This window comes from Etheostoma spectabile, chromosome 2, assembly GCF_008692095.1.
Source record: "Etheostoma spectabile isolate EspeVRDwgs_2016 chromosome 2, UIUC_Espe_1.0, whole genome shotgun sequence".
NCBI lineage: Eukaryota > Metazoa > Chordata > Actinopteri > Perciformes > Percidae > Etheostoma > Etheostoma spectabile.
Genome location: NC_045734.1, coordinates 4,584,037 through 4,607,414, shown reverse-complemented (window position 1 = coordinate 4,607,414; position 23,378 = coordinate 4,584,037). Strand labels below are relative to the sequence as shown.

Genomic DNA, 23,378 nt, shown 5'->3' with positions numbered 1-23,378 from the left:
ATATATATATATATAAAATTGTGTACTAATAGCATGTACTAACATTAAGTCTCCAAACAGCAACATAAGCTTAATTGGTGATAACCAAATAAATTGCAGTCTTTAAATACAGGGTATGATTAGGAATACTTACAGTTGCAGGGGCAGGGGGAGGGGGAGGGGCATAGGATGGTCTCTCTGTTGTGAAAGAAAAGATCCAAATGAAACCAGCAATATTTTTAATGCTCCAACTTAATTTTGAGCTGAACCTCATTATTTTCCAGTGATTTCTTCATTAAAAATACTTTATTTCATAAACAATATTAAAATAGCCAAATCAATTATCTGTTAATTATTAATAGACTTGATATTGAAGTGTTATGGTATCACTTAACATGGATTTATGGAAACAGCAGCTCGGATGTATTTGAACATGCATCACTTACAAAGAGAGCTTTAAATCACAACTAGCTAAAACCCTTCCAGATCCTTACTTGACATCTTTGCAGAGGGGAGGAGGTATCAGTCTATTCCAGTCATTGGCTCTGTAATAAACACATTTTAGAGTATATCCTACTCCTTTTTTTCATCTCGTATTGATGAGATGACTTGTGTGGACAGGGTGGTTCATACTTAGCTAGCGTCAAACAAAGATATGCCGATGTTGATGCTGGCTATAAACGACGTTAACTAACGTTAGCTGAATGTCGCTATGAACGCTTTCAGGCAACATTGTTGGATACGTTAACTTCCAAGCCATTTCATGTTGGCAAAATAAATGGTATCAATCAACAGCGTTGTTTTGTCTTAAGTCACACGAAATGCTAACGACGATATGACAATTTGGATATTGTAAGCGGTGACATAGCACTGGTAGTTGACGTTAGGGCTGACTGCTAGCGCTACATCTCTGCGGCATCCAGCAACGTTACACGTGCTGACACTTAGCTAGCACGCAAGCTAACGTTAGCATGTATTCATGCAAGCTAGTAGCTAGTGATCTAGCTAGCTACTGTTGTTTCTCCTTAGCTAGGTTAGCTAGTGTGCAGCCGACGCCAGCTGTCTTAGTGCGTTAGCTAGTTAACATGCGTGACTTTAACTACCTGTAACGGTAATTATGTAATACCAGTAGTTAGATATCCGATGCTTTGTCGTTAGCCTGGCTCATCATCAGCTTAACTAACGTTAGCTAGCTGGTTACGTAGTTTAGCTAACGCTAGCTAACGTTAGATGAAAAGGAAAATCAATGGGAAATTAGCATGCAACGTCAAGTCAAACCAACACATCTAGAAATATACACATTCCCGTAGATTTTGATGGTGACAAGCAAGCATGTATACTAAAACGATGGCCAGAAAACTCACCCTAAAACCTTTTGTCCCCACCACAGTTGTGGCTTTGACAGGGAAGGCTAACCCACCTAGCTAGCTCAGAGAAACAGTCCCCACAATCAACGAATGAAATGGGGTCCACTCGTAAGATTGCTGCAGAATCTTCCAGAATTGGACCCCCACCCTCTCCTCATTACAGTTTTGCCTTGCCTCGATGCTGATGCCCATCGCCCTCAACTATCACTGTCACGCTGCAGCTCTCACTTATTGGTATGCCAGCAGAAACATCTTTCTCCTCAAGACAAAACAATATTCCATTCAGATAAAAGACAGGGTAACATTACAGCGCAGCTAAATAGATTTAGACATTTTGCCTGCATTGCTTTATCTTTAAGACATGCTACATCACAAAACTTGTCAGAAACATTATGTAGCACGTTTGCTCCTGAGTTGTATAGAAGCAAAAAGCGGATTCATATTGTCATCTTGACTGCAAAATACATCACTTCACGTAAAAAGTGCCATGTCAGTGCAGGTGTTCTACAGTACACCCATTTGATTTTGCAAGCTAATAATCTCATGCTATAATATTAATTTTTTTAAAGAAGGAATTATTATGTGACCATACTATAAATTGCATTATGGAGGCTTCACAGGCCACTAAGCTTTTGAGAAAATCAAGGTTGCCCTATTCACTGCTCCCTTGTTATTAGAACTGAAATACTTTGCATTCTTGTTCTCATTGTTTGAGAGCCGCCTAGGTCAAAATATGTAATAGTGTGTCCCCTAAAGATAACAATCCAAAGCCTTTAGGATTTAGCCTTCATCTCTGTCCATTCAACCTGAATAGTACTTGTTTTGGATTTATTAATTGATTGTGTTCATTGGGACCACGTTTTTTTTTGTTTTCACTGCACACGTGAGAGCTTATTTTATTTCTGCTTGACCTGCATCTTGTGTAATATGCATGTAGACACTGTTGTGATCTCATCTGCAGGTGTTGCGCTTCATGTTCTTTTCATTGACCAGGCAAAGGCCAGAAAGCTGTACGGATGGGGCAGGGAGCGGATTCCACACCAGGCATGGGCAGGACATTGTTTAGCATTGGACACCTGTGATGGAGTATGTCTGGAGGTAGGGTGGAGGTCACATGTCTTCTGTAAACTACTGTGCAGGTTTAACACATTCACTCAGGGCCTCCCAGGCACAGCTGTCGGATTGTGGATGCCTAGGGGCAGAACGGGGCCTGTGACATTTTGAATCAATCAGAGGAAGACCCGTAAAGCTCTACTTGCAATGCAGTTTCAAAACCAATTCTTAAGCCTGTAGAGCTCCTCAAAATAGACTCAGGCAGTGGAACTAAGCAGACTTGAAAGTTTACTCTGGTGGTGGATGGTGGAGATATTTTTAGAAGTTGGTGCAGGCAGATTATTATGATGTATCATTCCAGAGGTATTCCTTGGACAAATGCCTTTAGTATTACCAGTATTTTTTGCTGACTTAGAATCCAAAGGTGAACAATGCTGTAGTTCCCTTACCAAACAAATCACATACAAGCATTAAAAAATTGACACATACAGTACATGAAAAGAAATAGTCAGATACTATTGATTCCTCTAATAACACTACCGCTACCATTTGCTTCTGGATTTTTGAAGCAGATTCCATTATTTGAGAGTTAAAACATCTAATATATCATGTGTTATTTCAAAATAAACATTAAACAAACCAACACCTTTAACTAATTTAGATATTTAAGATATTTTGTGACCCAAATGTTTTGTGGAAAATGTTACAATTAATGTTGACTAACACTTAAACCAAACAGCAAATATAAAATCAGTTTCAAACACTAAGCTTTAATGGCAATTACATTGGTATCAGTAGTAACTAATAACAGAAACATGTAAAAATGTTGTATTTGAAATAAAATAAACAAATAAATGAAACTCATAACTATAACAAACTAAACTATAATAAACATTAAATCAAGTCATGTGTGATGTGGGCAACCTTACATTACGGACAGCAACTGCATTTTACCTCGCCAAGTTTGTTTTACTGTCTGTCAGCAGGACAACGGACACACTACTAGCCAGACTGTCATGAAACTTGGTGGAAAGGTGAAGCATTGGCCGAGAAAGAACCCATTTCCTTTTGGAGCCAATACGCAAATCATTGTTTCGCTTTCATTGATGTGTCAGAAAAATTTGAAAAAATAGTTCCCGATCATATTTCATGACTTTCCCGGTCATATTTCATGACTTACCTGAGATGTTTCCTTTGCTCTTCAGTGTCATGCACACGCTGGAAACAGCTATCAGCGTGTTTAAACGCTCAGAGCAATGAAACCCAACACATATTCTTTGTAGGGTCCATGTTGTTTTCACATTACAACTTTAAGCTCATGTACACACAGAATTTTGAAGAACGACTTCTCAATATGGGAAAAGGCACTCGCTGCGGAGCCCGTGAACACACCGTTGGCCTTGGTGGAGGTCTGGGCCATAGACACACTCTATGTCCCAAGTGCCACATGGTCTGGGCTCTATAAGTGCCATTTTAGTTAGTTTACTAGTTCATATTTATTTTCTAGTTCATTCTTAATTTATCTGTACTTTTTGTTTATGTGAGACAAGCTTCTGTATTGGAAAACATTTTCCAACCATTATTCATATTAGCAGAACAAACAAAACTGCCATTTAAAAACTATCTTTCAAAGAATCGTTGCAGCATGGCATTACTTCCTTTGACTTATTGGCCAACACGCATTAATACTCTGGATACCGATATATCTGTGATAAGCTACAATCGTGCTCAATGCTAATACTAATATTACTACTGCTCCTTATATAATAACTTATATAACAGCAACACCATTGTAGTTTCTAAAGTGTTTTAATTGATGTATTACAATGTGTACATTTTCATCAGGTAAATATTTACAATGTAACTGATCATTTAAATGGTTAAAAACTCTATATTTCAGTTCTTTAATAACTTCAGTGTTTTTGTATAATGGTCCTGTTCGGGACAAGACCAAAGCAGTTTCCAACCCCAGCCCATTTGTATGCATGCAAACATTACTTCATATCTTCTACACATTAATAGATAATATCAAAGGCAAACAGGAACAGTCTATTCTCGCGAAATGCAATTACAGTTCAGTACAGCAAAGTTAGAGATCAAGCAACGTACTATAGCTTAAATACACAGTTTATGTAGTTAGAAGGCCTTTACAAAGTCAAAGCCAAAACCATTTGCCATCTCTCTCAGAGATAACAGTCAACAGAGAAATGTGTTTGAATGTGTTTAGTAACACTTCAGTAGGTGATGAATGATAACCTTTTTGTGTGCCTGCAGTTCTCTGAATGAGTCATGATGTCGCCAGATACTTTGTTTGTAGTCTTTGGAACGAGTTTTAGGATATTTGGTTTTTGACATTTGTAAGTTTTAGCACTGATTCTCCACCCATGCCATGTTCTATCTTTCTGTCTGTGTTTTGGTAAACTACCTTTGGATACATTTCTTTCTTTAGTGACAAGTAAAAGTGGTCATCAGGTGGCAATACACTTTTTCCGGCAAATTGACCATTGGCTTCAGTGATAAGATTAAATTCCTCGCAGTATGTAGTCTTTTTAGTCACTGGAAACCAAAAGCATGGAATTCCTATATATATATACATATAGACCAACACATAATTCCAATTTCATAAGGGAGTTTTTTAATAAAATGATAGAATACTGATCCAAGGATTGTTGTCCAGAATATCACCTTCAGGATACACTGAAAACACATCAGAGAAATCCTCTGTCTGATCATAAGGGACAACATAACATTTTGAGAATGGGCTGGCCCATAATCAACTGTCCCCAGTTAGAGGGTGGAGATTACTGGAAAGCAACTACTTTTCACACCTGAAGGTTACAGGTTTCACTACCTTGCACAATAACGGAATGAGAGAAGCACCAAAATTTGAGGATTGTACTTTTCTCAGACTCACTGTTTATGTTCATATACTACTGCGTATACTACTGCATTTTAGAAAAATAATGTTAGACCAAATTCAGTATGGAAAAATGTGCAAAAAGTGCATTATAATCATACCAATAATAGTTGTGTTACTTCTGTGTGGAGCTGAATGAAACTTCCTTCAGTGTGTTGTGCTCAAATAGTCCTAAAGCTGTGAGTGAGGATTGTGGAGGCATCAGAAATCCATTGTGTGACGACAGTAGCAGTGACTATCAGTTTCAACATATGACATTACTGCACTGTAATCTACACACTAATGGTGTTCCGTGTGGGACAGCAACCCTAGTAATGACCGTCCATCCACCCAAGATGGATTTGTGCTTGAGTCAATAATAACCAAAGTCTCCCAGGGAACAGATGGAGAAGGCCATCCATGTCTGGTGGTGACAAACACCAGCATTAGCTTAAACCTGCTACTCCGCCTGAACTCATAATGCACACCACCAATACAATCAAATTGCCATAAGAAAATTCCCAGTCTTGCCTACGGTATCTAAAATATTTGAGTAGCTATATCACTTGCACTGGTAATGCACTCCTTTTTAATTATTAGTGTGATGCCCTACGAACTGAAAACCAACGTTGGATTAGTAGATAAAAAATCTGGTTTCCACCTTATCAATATGTTATCTTTACTGCTACATCTCCTCCATTCAAAGCTTAATGTCAACTAGGAGTTGTTGTGCTGCCAGGAGCTTAATCATTGAAAACGTATTACACTGCTTGTATATTGAAGACATGTCACCTCTGCAATTTACAACCCTACCCAAAGAAACATTGAGCCAGTTATCTGCAGTGATAGTGCAGCGCCAATGTGTGATGTTACTTTTAAATTGTAACAATACCATTGAAAACACACTTTAAAAGCAGCATTTGCCAATATCTAGTGCAGATAGTCACACATTTACGTGATCCTCACACTCGCTGATGCTAATTGCTCCACTTGCTGAATATCCCAGTCTTCTGTTCCAATCCTTAACAATGCCCAAAAAGTGCAGAAGCCATTTTCTTTCTTGCTTTTGTATTTTGGCACAATCAGTATATAGCACCACCAAAGTTCTGTCAAGCAGTTCTGTTGGAGAGAAATACTGCATGTTGAAGCATATTCATACAAACATGAAAGTCACACTGGCATTTTAGCACCAGCTGGAGAAATAAGATTATCCTATCAGCAGTGTACAGAGTTCTCAGCCCTGCTCTGCTGCCAGTCCCTCTGGACCACACAAAAAAGCAAATCTAGTCTGGCCTTTCAGAGATACAGTTGTTCAAACTAATCTCACTTTTCACTTTGGTCTGAATGTTGTGAAAAGCTATGGCTTACTGTATCAGTTGGTAACTCAAGACAGGGGATTGTTGCATTCCTTTGTCCCCGTTTTGTTTTTAATTGAAATCTTCTCATCCCTATCTTTTATTGATACTCTTGTGTCGTCGCTGAACTATACTTTGTGTTTTTGCGTTGTATTAACCTACTTAGCAGATGGGTGGGGTTTACAACATATAGGACAGTAGAACAAGAGCCACACGTTACAACCAATTACACAAATCGTGTGGAAAAACTAGTACAGGATCCTTTAATCGAGGATTTCTCTGGTTTATCCTGACGCAGTAATTCCAATTGATAAAGTTTTCTAGAGATAATAAAACAAAACAAATGCTAACCGCTACTGCTGTTTCTCAGTTCTGATTATCTGGTGGGGGCTAATGCATTTTCTTACCTTCCAAGAATACTCTACTGAAGTTAGACTAGAGAAAACCACACATGTTGCTCTCTAAGAAAGATCACAATTACAACAGTTATCTGTGGAAGGTTAATTTCTGCCACCTGTAACTTTAAAGCGCACGTGTCTAAAGACTATCGTTCTTATGTTCACATAGTAAAAACAATACACAAGTGCTCAAAAGACTCTGAGATCACCTAATCTCACACACAGAAACAAAATAGCAAAAGAACTCAATTCAATGGTTTCCTTTTTGTTGCTCAGGCCTAAGTACCGCTGGCCTCGGGTGAAGCGAGGCTTTAGAGCCAAGTCCTTTCCTTGTGTAGTTCTACTAATAAGCACCAGTTGAATTGAGCTGGTGCTGCACCCCCCACTGCCAATACACTACTCATTCCCTCAGGGTAGCAGTCATTAACTGGTGGCAGTCCAGTTCCCCTCGCAGCTCCAGTGGGCCCGGCAGCCTCATGCCCGTCTTCTGATCCACACACCAGCACCTTCCCCGCTGGCCATCACGTGCCGGATGACACTGTGGGCACAAAAGATGTACACAATGTTTTATTTACATAGAGATGCTCCTTGAACTACATGTTAAATATTAAAGCTGATCTAATAAATGTTTTAGTTTAATTAAAGTGGAAATTCTGTATTTTTCAACCATGACCCTATTTTCCCATGTTTGGCTTTCTAAGTGACTAATGTGGGCAACAACCACCAACAGGCCAAGATGGCCAATAATAAGTAAATAAGTAAACAGTCGAGTTTGAATGAATTTCTAACTACAGTCAAATATAAATATAAACATTAGGTTTGGACAGTAGATATAAGGATAACATGCACCTTTAATAACAGAGGCAGTTTATCTTAAAGTGAGCAGACAGGGCATGTTTAAACAAATCAAGTAAAGAAATTGATCTTATTTCCACAGATTATTACAATCTGCTGGAGCATTAAACTTAAAAGCTTTTTCGCCAATTGTTTTTTTTAATTTAACGGACAGAGAAGTAAAGTTGAGTGCCGATGTATAAGGTACAAGATGCTATTTAAAATAAGGAGGATAATTGAAATAAATACATTTAAATATAAGTTGAAGCGAGTGAGTGTGTCTTCTACTACTTAGAGATGGCCAGTTAAGTGCATTATACAGTACACAGTGATGAGTGAGATAAGGACATCCAAGGACAAAGCTGCAAAGTCTGTTATATACTGTGTTAAGTGGAACAAGGTCTGAGTTACATGCATTTTGATATACAACATCACAATAGTCAATAATTGTAAGTATAAGTTGAGAGGGAAGTTTTAGACTAACACTATGCGTAAAGCAATTCCAGGCTCAATATAAAACGCTGATTCCAAAGTTCAAACACTTGCTTGATTTGTAATGTGAATGAGAGTTCAGTATAAGCCATAAACCAAGATATTTAATCTTATCAACTTAATGCAAAGAAGAACCGTTATTATTCACAAGTTATTTCACAGGAACCAGGTTGATTTGAGTTTTTGTCTAGTACCAAAGATTATAAAATAGGACTTTGTTTTGTTAAGCAGTAATTTATCATGTAAAAGCCAATCTTGAAGGATAATGAAGTCAGAATGAAGAGAAGCTTGAATTTGTTGTAGACTATTTATTTATTTATTTATATATATATATATATACACATGACAGTGTCATCGGCATGAAGCTGAACAGAACAGTTATTAAAAATTGATGGTAAATCATTTATATAAATATGAAAAAGAAGTGGTCCCATTGTTGAGGCCTGAGGCACTCCTCTGTCTTGATTCAAAAAATGTGATCACTTCCCTGTAGGACTACACGTTGTTTTCTATTATGCAAGAGTGAAACCACAAAACTGCATTTTTAGAGAGGCCGATATCATGGAGCTTATCTAAAATGAGATAACTATCAACAAAATCAAAAGCTTTAGTTAAATCAATGAAGATGGCACCTTTGTGCTCACCATTATCTGCAGCACAAAACACATCATTGGTGAATTTAAGTTGGGCAGTAGTTGTGGAGTGATTAGACCTGAAGCCGGGTTGAAATTGTGATAGGATATTATTGTAGTGAGATAGCAAAAGTTGATCATAAATTAAATTTTTCAAAGACTTAGTAATACAACAATATAATATAAAAATAAATATAATGGATATGACTGTAGGTCTATAATTGTTTGGGTCAAGTTCATCTCCAGTTTTATGGAGTGATGCGTGCACATTTCCAGAAAGCTTGTAACTCACATGTAGAAAAAAGACATGTTTAATAAATCAACAAGTGGATACATAAGAATATGGGAAGCTAATTTAATAAACCTGTTTTTTATTCCATCAAGTCCAGCATCACTGTTAACATTTAGATCATTAATGGCATTCTGAACTTCAGTTGCTAAAATCTTCCTAAAAGAAAAAGAACTGCAGTGGGGTGAAGTATTACCAAAGGAACTTGTAGTCAAATGGGAGTTAGGTAATAAGTTAGAACAGACTGAGGAAAATTGCTGATTGAATGCTTGGGCAATAGATAGTCATGAAGTATTGTATCAGCCACTCTTATTGGATTAATACAGTGTTTGTCTGATGTACTAATAATGGTTTTGGTTTTTTTTTCCAAAATTGCTCAGGATTCTTAAAGACACTAGTAAGACATTCTCTGTAGTAGTCTGATTTAGTATTACAAATTTTTGTCTTGCTCAAATTTCTCAACTGCCTGTATATTTCCCAATCAGCACCATCCCTTGTCTGACGGAATGTCGACCACGCTTTGTCCCTCTGCCTAAACAGACTAATTATTTCGGGGCTGATCCAAGGAAGATGTTTACCCTTGACCTTTGTAATTCTCCAGGGAGCATGTTTGTCCACAACATCAATAAACTCTGAATGCAGAAAGTCAGTCAAGGCATCTTGTACATCTGGTATTAATTGGTATCTGTCACAATTAATAGCAGTCAAATCATTAATAAATAAAATAAATAAACTTTCATTTCCTATGTTGTCTAATTGGTGGCAATTTAGAAAGTTTGATTTTCAATTTGCAGTAGACAGTTGAGTGGTCACTAAAGCAGTCAGACATAACACCAGACCTTATGATTCTGTTGAATGTAATCCCATGGTGCAACTACGAGCCGTCAATGTCGGTCTATTGAATGGGCGGTTCTTGCCACTGACGGTCTCAGATTGGTAAGTGTCTGACAACATTACGGAATGGATCCTACAGAGAAATAAGACCTTTTTCTTTTTTTTTGCCTTTTGCTTGATCGGGTCAGTTTCTTATTCGTTGTCGTTCTTAAATCTCGCGAGAGGTGACTTGTTGCCGTAAGACAGCGCAGTGAGAGGTGGAAAGAGTGCCAAAAAGAGTTTGTTGTTGGAATACAGTTATCTAAAAGATAATTTCCATAATGTTGTGTAATTGTAATCTAAGCCTGTCAGTGGTAAAAAGCAGACTGCTCTTTCCAACAGCAAAGCTCTAAAAAAGCCCAATGTACATTACCCGTTCTGCACCAAACATCACACTGTAAATGTTAGCAACTAGCTGGGGAACACATTGCAGCATTTAGCATCTGAAAAGGCCAGATATTTCCCTCAGGAGTTGGTGAAGAGCAAAAACAGTGCTAAAAGATATGAATAATAAACATTTCACACCTACGCACCTCTCGAAGAATGCTAATGTTGCAACATCTCTGCTGGATGTGTAAATAGGCGTCTGCTTGATAGAATTTTGCTAGCGTTTTTGGTTAAAGTGATGATTGATAAGATATACTTTTATTAATCCCACACTGGGGAAATTCCCTTGTTACAGCAGCTCAAAAGAAAAAAAATCACACACATAAGAATGACACAAATACACATACAAAAGGTATTCTAACAAAAAGAAAATAATAATAGTAATAATATTTACACTGTTAACACCCTTATATAAACAGACAGTATGATTTGTGTTTACAGCTTGTTTTGCTGCCCCAAAGAATCATGTAATGCAGGTTTATATAAAACTGAGCACTAGGTTAGAGCATACAGGCTAGTTTGATTATTCTAAAAGAGCAGTCAATCCTATTTTGGCAGGACCATAATTCTCTAAGATGACGTCAGACCTGGCTTTTAAGCTTTTAAAGATGTTTTCATGTAAACAGATCATACATTTTGACAAACTACAACCAGCTGGCAGTTAAAGTTGCCTTAAATGAACTGTGAGAAGAATATCAAGTCATTACATTATTTTATGCAAAATCTTTTAACAATTTGTGTTAAACCAAATTTATTGGGTGATTTTGTACTTTTTTTGTAGTAAATTACAGTTTCAAAGAGCCTCCAAGACCAGTTAAAAATCTCAGAGCAACCCTGCCTTGAAATGATTGCCAGTTGTCCCTCATGACCTGTGCTTTACTTCCCAATAGGGTTTATCTTAGTGCCGTTTTAGTTAAACAGTAAACAGATGCCTGTGAATCTGAGCAGACGGAGATACTTCAACCACGTTCTACAATCAACATAACTCCGACTCTTGATGACTGGTGCCTTTGCACAGCTTTCCTTTTATCACCTACTCTGCGTCTGCTACTTTGATTGCATACAAGTCAGAGTGGTCTTATCTGTGTTTTTATGTTCTCTCATTCTCTCACTCTTATCTTTATAGTTGCACAATCTTGCAAAGGCAGAATAGCAAAGAAAAAGAGTAACTAAATGCTAATTGCATCCATCACAGCAACAAAGTGATTATGTAAACGGTTTAAGGGAAACCACTTTACACGCGCCGTTCACCGCTTGATTCCTGAAAGAAAAATCCCCTTTTTATGTGAGATTAGAAAAAAGGGTCTTGGCATCACCACAACAGTCTGCTTGGAGACACTTTTGTGTTGATCTTGAACTCGTAAGACATTATTTCATCGGCGTCAGGCATGTTCTGTCTCTTGGCTCACAGATTGATGATGTCGTTTGAAGTACAAATATCCATTACAGGCATTCTTATTTGCATTGGCCTAACAATAGAGATTCACAGTTCACCAGTACACATAGCCAAATAGTGGTCTGCTCAGTCATTCAAAAAAGCTCATAGCGAGTGTGTGCTCGAAATCACAGACCTGCTTAGGGTGGAAATCTCCGTTCTTGTCACAGTTGGGGATGGGGATGGTGAAGAGATCATCATGTGTGCGAGTGTTTGATGCCAATCTGTCCAACGCTCTCTGTAGCTCAGCGCGACATGGAGCCTGTCGGAGAAATTGATCATTGATTTGACATTCGTACACATCAGCAGAGTTCCAGACGGAGATCGTGTATGAAAACCTTTGCAATAACGTAAGAAAACGGCTGTTTGTAAAAGAATGTCAAATTATTAGCTCTTACTTTCAGAACAAAATAATGAGAACGTTTAGGTAAAAGCTAAAAACCAGCCTCCATAATTTTATAATTTCAGTTAGTCATAAAAAGTAAGGAATAATAGATCTGCAGTCTGAAACAATAGTGTGGATTTAAAATTCGAAAGTAAATACCAGGCAACCAGGTGAACTGGGGGAATGGCAACTCTAATTTTGCTATTATGATTTTGTTTATTGAAAACAAATTCTGAGTGCTGGTGTGGGGTCATAGCTAAACTCGACATCACACAGGTTTGAATTTCACACTAAGACATGTCAGCGTCCTTACATTGTTTGTGCGTGTACGTGCAAATAGTGCTGAGAGTTGGCTGCTTTGAATTCACAAGCCAACTAATGAGTGCATGTGAATGCATCATTGTGGCAGAATCAATCGGCACAGCCAATCCAACTGCATTCCCACAAAGTCTTTAAAAACACTAAAACATCTATATGAGACTGTGGCTTTACTGTGGATTCATGTTACACATGTCAGTGTTTAATGAATGATGTAACACCAGCCTGTTACTGATTAAAGGAATGTTGTGATCCAGCTCTTTCAGTGTTAAACTAGCAAATTGCATGTTTATGTCAATGTGCACCTCTACTTCATTTTGCAAGACCTCAATTAAATGCAATGGTCTGTACATAACCAATTTTTACATTTATAACATGACTTTGGAACTCTAAAGCCTTAATGGAAAACACCTGCTGGGGCTGAGGCTGCCGCAGAGGGGGATTGCCTGGCTTTGTTGTTTTTTGTGAAACTGATAAGCTTTCAGAAGATGGTTTTTCTCACCAGTGCCGCCTTCGTCTCCTCTCTGGCAGTGTTGCTTCTCTGATTTGTGGATTTTGGAGGGTGTCGGGCCAGGGTCTTCTGTATGCAGCGCTTGTCTTGTGGACTGCAGCGGATATTGCTGTTGTTAGGGTGGTCAGGGATGATCTCATCCTGCCTGTCCATTGCTAAAGGACAAGGAATGATGCTTTAGTTCCTTCACTTCAAAAACAAGGCGGACATTGCATTGGCAGTGAGTTTTACATAGACAGTTACAAACATTTGCAGGGCTTTTGTTGCAGGATTGTCAGTGCAACATGATATTGTGTTTTAATGATATGAGCAAAGTGTAGGGGCAACATCCATTAAATGTAATGCTTAGGTGTTCTGCCTTCCCCCTTGTTCTTCTTACAGAGCATCCTATACAGCTGAACATGGTGAGATGGATGCTAAAAATAAGGCCAGGTTAACCTCAGGGACACAGCTGTGTTCCTGCTCTGGGGGGTAATCCGAACCTCAGCTCCCGCCCTGGTACTCAACTAAGACACCGCAGCCACGCCACGAGCTCTAAGGCTTTTTTTTCCATACCACCCCTGTTCTGCCACCCTCTGTACATCACCTTTGCATCCCTTTAAACCTGCAGTTCTGTGGCCCTGCAGGCAGCCAGATGCTTCCTCAGGAAATGCCCCCCTCCCCTTTTCATTCTCCACCCCTCCACATCAACCTCAGTTTCTGCCAGATGGAGTTTGTTAGAGGGCATTTGCATTGGCACAAGTAGACGTGTGTGTGTGTGTGTGTGTGTGTGTGTGTGTGTGCGTGTGTGTGTGTATTAGCTGGTTGGTGGCTTTGGTGCACAATATGGACTTGAAATGAGGATTATGTGCGCTTCTCTCTATGAACATGCATGCTGCTTTTCACCTGTGGCTTGGAAGACTCGGCAGAGTTCATGCTTTGTGCTCATAACCCGTGGCATTTTACAGATTGGAACTGGAATGAAAGCCCTTTTTAAATGGCAGTTTTACTGTTTTGAAGCTGTTGTCACACTGATCATTGAACCCAATCTGATCTTTGGTAATATCTTAGGTCACTGCCAGGCATTCAGGTAACTGCTGCTGGCGAAGAGACGATCAAAGTGGCTCAGTAGCCTGCTTAACTTCTACAATGCATGAAAGCATACACGCACACAAATCCAAACCTGTGCAAGCTTTTCTTTGTAGTGTAGTTCTTGAGCTAATGCTGGTCATGCTGTATTTAGGATACTGATCCTGGGCCATTTTCTGGTGATGACTGCAGTTTTTTTTTTTTTTAATTTTTAATTTTTTAATTTTTTCACAACTTGGACCTGGAAGATGACCATGTTTCATTAAACTTTATAGACGGTCATCTTGCTCGGCTTGTCTCGGGGGGAGGGTCTGTTTGTATTTTTAGTCTTGTTGCTGTTAAGGCTTTCGCATCAGCACTTTCCTCCTCAAGGGTTTCTGCTGTTTCCTTTGTTCTAAGTTGTTCTTTCTCCTCTTTTGCCAGTGCACACTTTTCTGATTGCGCGCTCTTTTGTAGGACAAGCCAAAGTGATTTGGAAGTGGGTCAGGGGTGGCATGTCCTGTTTGCTACCACTGCTGTTTTCTATGGAGGAAGTTGCCACTTCTCCGTGTGGTTTCATTTGATTTGGATCAGCAGATTTTGGCTTTTAAAATACAAGTCCCACAGTGCTTTATCAGCCACATAGAGCTGATACATTGCAGTGCATTACCAGTCACAGATACACAGCAAAGATAAAGAAGAGTTCTTGAGTGAACATATAATCAAGAGCCGTCTTCATCTGTCTTTTTTGTCTTTTGGTACAATGTAATAAGCCAAAAGTAAGCCGACAGGATCCATTAAAGACCGCCACAACCTGTCTATTAATAAGCAGCTTTAATTCATCATCAATTAATTTGTAACTTCTTTGTCTTATTTAAAAAGCCTAGTGAGAGGTCAATACAGCATCTAATTAGCAGATGGTTACATAGCCAGTGCTGTTTCATATAATTACGGTGATACATACGGTTGGGTATTGTTTTGGGTGATTTTTTAACTTTTTGATTTATATAAAATGTGATAACTTATTTTACCGGTCAATTGCCGTTACGCGACAAAAAACGAACCTCTAGATGGCAGATGGGAACTTTACAATAACATTAAATGCACCATGAGCTTACGGGGTCCCGTTGGTGTTGTTTCTCCAACAACTCTGACTACTGCTGCAGACTGTTGTACATCCCGGTGTTGTGTTCCAGTGACACAGTCTCACTTCACACTGTTTAGCTATAATCATTTTTACTGTGTTAAAGCATGCTAGCTAACGGTAGGCTAATGTTACCTGCTGTTAAGTGTAGTTTTAATTAGCATCACATGCAGTGGTTTTTCTGATCCCTGCAACGTCTGTCTTGGAGCACCAAAGAGCAGGGCACCTGGTTTTGGTTCCCAGTACTGATCAATACAGTAGGGTGACCACTAAGCTCCATTATGTCAGCACTTTCATGACACATTCCAATCTATTACACAATAAACGGCATTGCTTGATCAGTCTAGTTCTTAGTTAAGCATTTGTTGTCACATATCAGCTGCTGGACTGATGTAAATGCAAATGTATTTGTCACACTGGCCAGCCAACATGTGAGCATCATTCATTATGGGATAGAAAGAGCAGTCTGATTGGCAGGCCTCCTCTTTCAGATGAACACATTTTCTACCTCGGGAAACTTTACAAGTTCATTGCATTTACACAATTGAATCTACAAGAAGTTCACGCCAAGTCCTCTGTTTATGTATTTGTCTTTCTTTTTGCAGTCCTTTGAACAGTGACATAAGGATCTAAAGGGGTTGATAGATTTCAAATTCCACCATTTGTGGCTTTGAGGCTGAACTTGTAAACCTCAGACAAATATTCTACTCAAATAAATATTTAGTTATGCTCAGCGAATACTTTCCTATGGTTTACTCTTCCACTAGCTTAGATCTCGGTTTTTAAGCCAAAAGAGAGTTCTCTATGTGAGAAAGTTGTACTAAAAACCCTTTTAAAAAACAGCTTGGTTTGTGCTCTGTCTAATGTGATACACTAAGACTAGTTACAGTGCGCGCGTGAAGTGAATAGATTATCCTTTACATTTGAGCTGCAGAGTAACTTCCTTACAGGGCGTTAAAAGCCCGACTGATGTATCAGCCAACATTAGCTTATTACAGATATATCTGTATTGGCATATTATTATGTTATTGCCCTAAGTAACCAGAAATTGGAGAACATATGAAGCAAACTGCTGCACTGACAGGTTCTCTATATTTTTCAACTATGAGTACCACTGAGTACTTATGTTGGGTGACAATAAAAAAATAAAAAATAAAAAAATAATGTAAAAGGGTCCTATAAAAGAAAATCCTTGTTTTTTTTGTCTGACCCCTAGTGGTTTAACTTCTCATTTTGATGCAGTAATGTAAGAATGTACTTCAGGGCATGTCAGTTCACCTTGACATTATCGTTTGGTGTGGTCACAGGTGCAACAGGTGAGGTTAAGGGTGTATCATAGCACGTGTCTGTCAGCGCAGAACAATCTCAGCACAGTACAACAGTGCTTTGCTCTTTACGAAGTTTGCTTACGTCATACGTTTAGGGCTGACGCAAATGCTTCGAAGTTTCGAGCGTTTATGTAAAAATATTCAGTCCTGGGCACCCAGATAGCTCAGTTGGTAGAGCGGGTGCCCACGTATAGAGGTTTACTCCTCGACGCAGCCGGCCCGGGTTCGAATCCGGCCTGCGGCCCTTTGCTGCATGTCTCTCCCCCTCTCTCTCCCCTTTCATGTCTTCAACTGTCCTATCAATTAAAGGCCTAAAATGCCCAAAAAATAATCTTTAAAAAAAAAAAAAATATTCAGTCCTCCACACTGACTTTGTCCTCCATAAACATCTTAGCCGCCAGTCAGCAGAAGTTGACTTTTTTTTATTTCCTTGGTGTAGTGAAGGGAGAGTCAACGAGAGAGATGGAGAAGTCTCTCTTAGAAGAACTTAGAATATATTCTGATATTTCCCAAAATTGATATTCACACAGCCCTACATATGTTTATGTAAAAGAAAGGCTCAGATATCCAAAATGCTGAGATCTTAAGTTAAACTTTATTATTCTTATATACGCTTTTTGTCTCGACACTAGATAGAATAGATTATACTGTTTTGACAGCCACCAATCTCCTGAAAAATGAATACTCTTTGGGGAGGCTACTCCTCCAAAATGTTTTGTAACACTTTGATAAGTGCTCCACTTTCTGGCAGCGACTTGACAAGTCAACTAGGCTTGCCACCAAAAAACTGCTCCCTACAGTCAACACTGGATCCTGGTTTCCAGGCAGGAGATTTCTTTGAATCAGTTCATCCTCAGACTAAAAGCATCTTTAAAGACTGCTAGCATGGGCTCCCAAGGTCAGTGACAGTTTTGGAATCATGTCCTAGTGAAAGGAAAGATAGAAAGTAAAATTGACACTATATCACAAAGGCAGCCTTTGTGAAAAGGGAAACCTAATGCTGCTTTGGCCACTTCCCATCCAACTGATCAAAACCAGGCATCGAGACCTACGTCATGCAGAGCAGCAGCAGTGTCCTGTTTTGATTTACTCTTTAAGGAGCAGAAAATAATTAGGAGCAACACAATTGAAAAATGAACATGCCTACTTTCAATCCTAAATTGCACAAGGTAAATTAGGTATTATATTTAGGAGAATATTATGCTAAACATTGCTGCTGTAGAACTAAGCTCACAGAAACTGAAGCCAAAAAATAAAAACATCACTTATAGCCACAGCAGCGTTCTAGCAGTGTGTTCATTTTCAATGAAGAAAACAGGAGATGATCAGAAATTAATAGCATTTCTACGAGCAAGTAGTATAGATTGACGACAGTACATTTTCAGAATAATTGCCTCAAATCCGGATGTTCCTCACCTTCCTCTTTGTTGCCATTATCAAACTCTGTTCCCTTCGGGGATCGTCAACAGCCTTCGAGCTAGCAAGCTACACACTGAAAATGTCAAATTTTGGAGAAAATCTTGGATCGTGCCAACAAGGCAGGCCTGCTTGGTTCTTTCGGAGAATGATTGTAAAGATTTACAAAGAATATGTTTAGGGCATTTCCTCTCTAACTGAGACACAGCGATACACTGGGAAGAGCTAAAGAGGTTTAACCATGTCTCCGACTAATTTAAATAACACCACATTACTGTATTGGGAGAACAGTTAACTTAATTTAATGTTGTATGTGGCGTTTTCTTTTGCGGGGTGCAAATCAAGTTCCTTCCCGAGACTATTTTGCAGAACTTTTTTTTTCTTCAGTCCTGGAATGTTTGTGTAGAGGAGCCAGACCTTACTACGCAGCACTGTGGAGATAGGCAATGCGAGGCTAACAGGCAAGTGAAGGGGCGTGCTGCCTGGCATATTAGGAACAAACACAACATGTAAAAGGCATGAATTAGCAATAATGACCACTGCTCAGAAAATATACTTAATACATAAAAATCACCATTTTTAAGCTATTGACATGTGGATTGATGCGTAGTTTTTAATGGGGAACCAATAGGTTCACGAAAATCCTCTTATAGCACCCTAAAAACACATCCACATCTTTTAACATCTTCGCAACTCCCCAAACATGCCGAGGAGTCCTCGCCCCATGGGAGAAAGGAAACTCTATGTTAGCATGCTGCTTTCATAAAGACCTGTGTGCATCACTGTAAATTGGGCATGGTTGGACAGAGTCATTCACGCAGCTCCTCTGGTGCATGTAGGTGTAAGATTTTCATATCTGACATCTGTATCAGTTTGTAAATAATATCCATTTCACTGTCAGGGGGAAACATTTGAATACGACACCAGGGCAGACTCGGCAGGAATGCAGGAACAGATGCCAAGACACGCATGATGATTTATTCTAAGTATTAAGATAGAGAGGGTTTCTAAGAATGAGATATTAAGATGCACCAAAGCTGTCCTAGACTTTGACATAAGATGCAGGGTAATGCTTGTTGTTGCTATGGAAATTTGGTTCAAGAATAGCCATGAGATTGATACATTTTGAAAGAAATAAAGTTTTGAACCAATGAAAACAGACTACGGTAATAGCTTATAACTCTTGCCAGCCTGATCTCATTAATTACCTTGACTTATCTTTTTTCTTATTTGGTTAACAGAAAAATCAGCTTTAATGAAGTGGCAATCATGAGGCAGCATCAATCTTCTTAATACCAATGTTATGTTGCTATATCAAGATGCAGAGCAGTAACTATTAACCTGAACTTCCTCAATTCCCCTCAAAGGGCAATCATATCTGCCTCTATGCTACGGTCGTTTTTATTAGGATTTCTCTTGGTTTTTAAAACCCCTCTTCTATTTTTATCTAGCATGTTCGCTGTTGCTAGGAGTGGGGCAGTGTCGGACATTTGTATTCAGGAGATGCACCCCCTTGTTTAATAATGCATAAGTACGGGGAATGCGCCACAAAGGAAATCTCCTGCTTGTGACTGGAGTTTGCTCTTTGCCGCTCCCCTATGCCTTTCTGATTGTCTCTCGGCTGCCATGGTTTACATTGAACATTCTTATGCAGCGGATCTGTGCTGCTGCCCAGAAGAATTGATTTATGGTTTGATTTATTGGGCAGAGCTTTCCCTCTTTGCTATAACAGACTCCAGGGGTGAGAAGGAGTGTGGAGGCAAACAGAACTCGGCACTCAGATTTCAGAACACCAAAAACAACTCATCAACTTTCCCAAATCCTCCATCTCTCAACAGGGACATCCAGCCTGCAGGCCGCCCCACCCCATGGAAAAGGATTCAAGACTCCCTCCAGAACACTATGGCTCGGACAACGCATCATCAAAGAGCAGAAATAATGTTCAGGGAGAACATTCTGCAAGATGAAACAAGTGTGGATAGACAGAGCCGGGCCAAGCTGAGACAGCCCTCTTGTTTTTATCATTCTCAAAACAGCTTTCCTCTTCTTTCTGATTCCATTTAGTCATGCTATGTGCCGGCCTAACGTATGCTGGCCCTGCACAGAGAGCAGAAGGCTCTCATTTCCGCCCTGGCAGCAAGAGTGCTGATGAGCTCATCCTCATGAAGGAGCTGGACGCGGCGGGCGATGCGCTCGAAAGCTTGTTGGGGGGGGGCGGGGGGGGAAGATGTTGGAGGATGTGTGTTGGGGGGGGGTGCACGCAGGGCCAGGGGAAACAGATGCTGCAATGGAGATGAGAGTCCTGGGAGTTTTATATTGACTAAGGTCATCCAAATCGTTGGTGTTCTGGCGCACGCGGATAGCCTACTGCTATTACCAGTAACTGTCTGGGAGCCCGGGCCAGATAGTTTGTAATCTGGAACAAGTGAAAGAACCACCTTGTCTGCGACACAATTGTCTCATATGATATATAAGGGAAATCAACACCACTCCTTCTGTGGAGAGCAGAGGAAGACAAACAGTGGAGACTGTTTCATCAGTAGAAAACATGTTAACGTCAAAGCAGCGAACTGGAACTGGATCTGCAGATAAGACATCCAGCATTAGACATCCCACTGTGTGAAAGTGGAAACAGATTTTCTTCATTGCAAAAGGAATGCAGCAACAAAGAGGAGAATAAGAAGCGATACCAAAAGAGTGCGATAGAGACATTGACAGTAGAAGAAGAGTTAGACATCTGCAGCAGCAGAAGGAGGGGGAGGAGGAATGGGGGCATCCATGAATGAGCGCCAAGTGAATTACTGATTGCAGAGAGCTCTAATAGCCCCAGACTGGCCACACTCCATTACAGTCATTTCATACAGCAGCTTTTATTACCTCCTCCCATTACAAACACACACACACACACACACACACACACACACACACACACACACACACACACACACACACACAGACACAGACTCTCACATGCCCAGTACCACCACAATGCATTTCATTTTACTGCCTGCACTACATGACTACCTGCAGGATCTCAGTTTAACATTGGCACGATGAGGTAAATGCTCTCCCAAGCCTAATGCAAGGTTCCTTCACTAAAACAGGTAACTAATTCACACGTCCTTGCACACACTACCATGCACACACGCCCACCTCAGCTATCGGCTCAGCGCTCTCCTCTCTGAAGCTTGCTCTGCGTCTTACAGCAGGGCCCCTTTTACAGCGAGCGGCCGCAAGACAGTCCAGGCCAGGCCATGCGTGTGGATTCGTTGTGGGTCCACGCTCTGGTTCAGGGCTTAGATGAGATTAGGGCGAACAAGCAGCACATTGTCACACCCCCTGACTCCGACTCTGCCCGGTTCAGGTAAGGACCAGGGAACGGAGAAAGCAAATATTCTGGCCTGCTCGGCCATGGGTCTTTGTAGAGACCTGGTCAGCTATGGCTGTCAGTTGTTACGTGCTTCATGCTATGAGAGCATCTTGACAAAGACATTGCTGATATCAAACGTGGTGTCAATACTTTGGTGCTGTGAGTCTTATTGTAATTGATAATAAGTAAAAAGAAGTGTAAAGAAGTGCATTTGTCATCAGTTCACACACAGACTCTGACCCCTTCGATCTCACCTGAGTTCTCCTCCACCTCCCTCTCATCAGTGCACACCCCTTGGCCGTGCATCAGCGAGTGCAGTGGCCTCTCCATGCCACGCGGCGGGTAGCAGCGGAGGCCCGTGCCACATCGAGGCGAGTAGACGCCACAGTGCGCCCCTTTTAGCAGGGCACAGGTGGGGCAGCAGCCGCAGCCGGGCTCCCGCACAGTCTCCTCGCAGCCGTCTGGCAGATGGCAGCTGGCCAGCCTCTCCTCAGAGCACACCGGGCAACGGATGGCCTGGTCCGACAAGCACAATGCCACCAGCGACAGGGTGCCAAATGCCCAAAGGCCCCAGCAGGACGAAGCTACTCCCACACCACCTCTACGAACCATGGCAGCTCCTGCACCTGCAAGCAATCCTTTGCCCTCGTTTATGCTCCCCTTTTGCTTCCCTCTCCTCTGAGTGTTGTGCAGCTTTTGGTCACTTTCTAATTCAACTGCAGATTTCAGACCAATTGGGGAGATTTGAGAGGAACGCTTTGTCCAGGATGGTCTTTGATATTTTCAGCTGGTTAGTGTTTCAATTGCAGGGACACAATGCCTCTGCTGTATTGCCCCTCTGTTCCTCTGATTCAATTTCACAGCGCAGAAATTGGAGCCTGCTCGTGATCAGCTCGGCTTGGTAAATGTAGTGCCAGAGCAAGTTTTTTGTTATTTTGGAATGAACAGTTGAAGGAAGGATATCCACCCACTGTGTTCAGGTGAGTTTTGCTCTGTCTTCGAGTTTGAGTCCAGAGGCTCGCCCGCCCTCTAATGAAACCCCCAAAAATCGGGTCTACAAGTGTCCAAAATCAAAGCAGGTCATCAAAAGGCAGCATTTAAATAACAGCTGCAATTTCTTCCTCTTGCTGGTGTGCAGTGTAAAGTACTCGCTCCTGAGAATGGCTTAACACGAGTGGCTCTCCTTGGACTTTATACTGGTCCATGGACACGCCTCTTTCTACAGTGAGAGAGGAGCTGAAAAGCATAGCAGAGAAAAGCCATGCTAAAGCGCTCTCCCTCCGTCTTACACTCCAGCTCTCCTACTCAGACACATAAGCTTGTATACTCTCTCCCTCACTTGTCCTTTCTCAATCCTGAGTGCACGCAAAGGAAAAAACAGCTGAATTGCCCTCTCACTTGTTCACACACAGATTGCACTTAGTTTTCTCTCCCCACCCTTGTATTATTATTATTATATATATATATATATTTTTTTTTTTTTTCAAACATGTCCAACCTATTTTAGATTGACAATTGCTCTGAAATATTAACTGCATGGATGAAAGATTTCAATCCAAAAAACTTAAACTAAAAAACCTAAACAGGAAACACATCTGTGTTCTTCCACTTTTATGAACCCCAAATGCCCAACACACACACACACACTTGTATGTGCCTCTAGGGTTGAAACATTGTTCAAACAACAAAGCAAGCTCGTGCCTGCTCCCTCAACAAGGTCTCCGTGTGTGTTTGAGTGTGTTTGTTTGCATACGTGTGCGTCCAGTGGTCAGTCCTGGTCTGAGCTGCTGCCCCCAGTCATTATGTCGGCCCCCAGCCCAGATCTCTCTCTAGCAGCTATAAAAGGCAAACGGACAGTGTCCCCCCCCC

At 40.5% G+C, this 23,378-nt stretch overlaps 3 protein-coding genes across 20 annotated transcripts in view; 1 reads left to right on the top strand and 2 right to left on the bottom strand.

The window, feature by feature from the left end:
- The window catches only part of LOC116705922 (SWI/SNF-related matrix-associated actin-dependent regulator of chromatin subfamily E member 1), an 11,175-nt gene extending 9,520 nt beyond the window's left edge, over nt 1–1,655 (bottom strand). For 4 of the 12 annotated variants that reach the window (XM_032542461.1, XM_032542469.1, XM_032542478.1 and 1 more), the window contains exons 1-3: nt 1,344–1,652; nt 474–524; nt 134–177 (exon numbers count right to left, since the gene is read on the bottom strand). In XM_032542461.1, coding sequence (XP_032398352.1) covers nt 134–177; nt 474–480 — 51 coding nt within the window. In that variant the 5' untranslated portion in view covers nt 481–524; nt 1,344–1,652. Of the gene's footprint in view, nt 1–133; nt 178–425; nt 525–1,105; nt 1,151–1,343 lie in introns of those variants that run through there. The other 8 variants (XM_032542404.1, XM_032542420.1, XM_032542482.1 and 5 more) reach the window with 7 other exon arrangements.
- The window catches only part of LOC116705861 (zinc finger protein Aiolos), a 59,314-nt gene that overhangs the window by 23,857 nt on the left and 12,079 nt on the right, over nt 1–23,378 (top strand). For 2 of the 7 annotated variants that reach the window (XM_032542366.1, XM_032542357.1), the window contains exon 1: nt 2,420–2,444. The exons of the other annotated variants lie outside the window; for them this stretch is intronic. In XM_032542366.1, the coding sequence (XP_032398257.1) occupies nt 2,435–2,444 (10 nt within the window). In that variant the 5' untranslated portion in view covers nt 2,420–2,434. Of the gene's footprint in view, nt 1–2,419; nt 2,445–23,378 lie in introns of those variants that run through there. 7 annotated transcript variants of the gene reach the window in all.
- On the bottom strand, nt 4,193–22,990 carry LOC116705997 (insulin-like growth factor-binding protein 4; the record flags this gene model as incomplete). Its single annotated transcript, XM_032542505.1, is given in 4 exon segments — nt 4,193–7,586; nt 12,127–12,252; nt 13,196–13,359; nt 21,764–22,990. Coding segments are annotated over 4 exon segments (786 nt in total). The 3' UTR covers nt 4,193–7,448.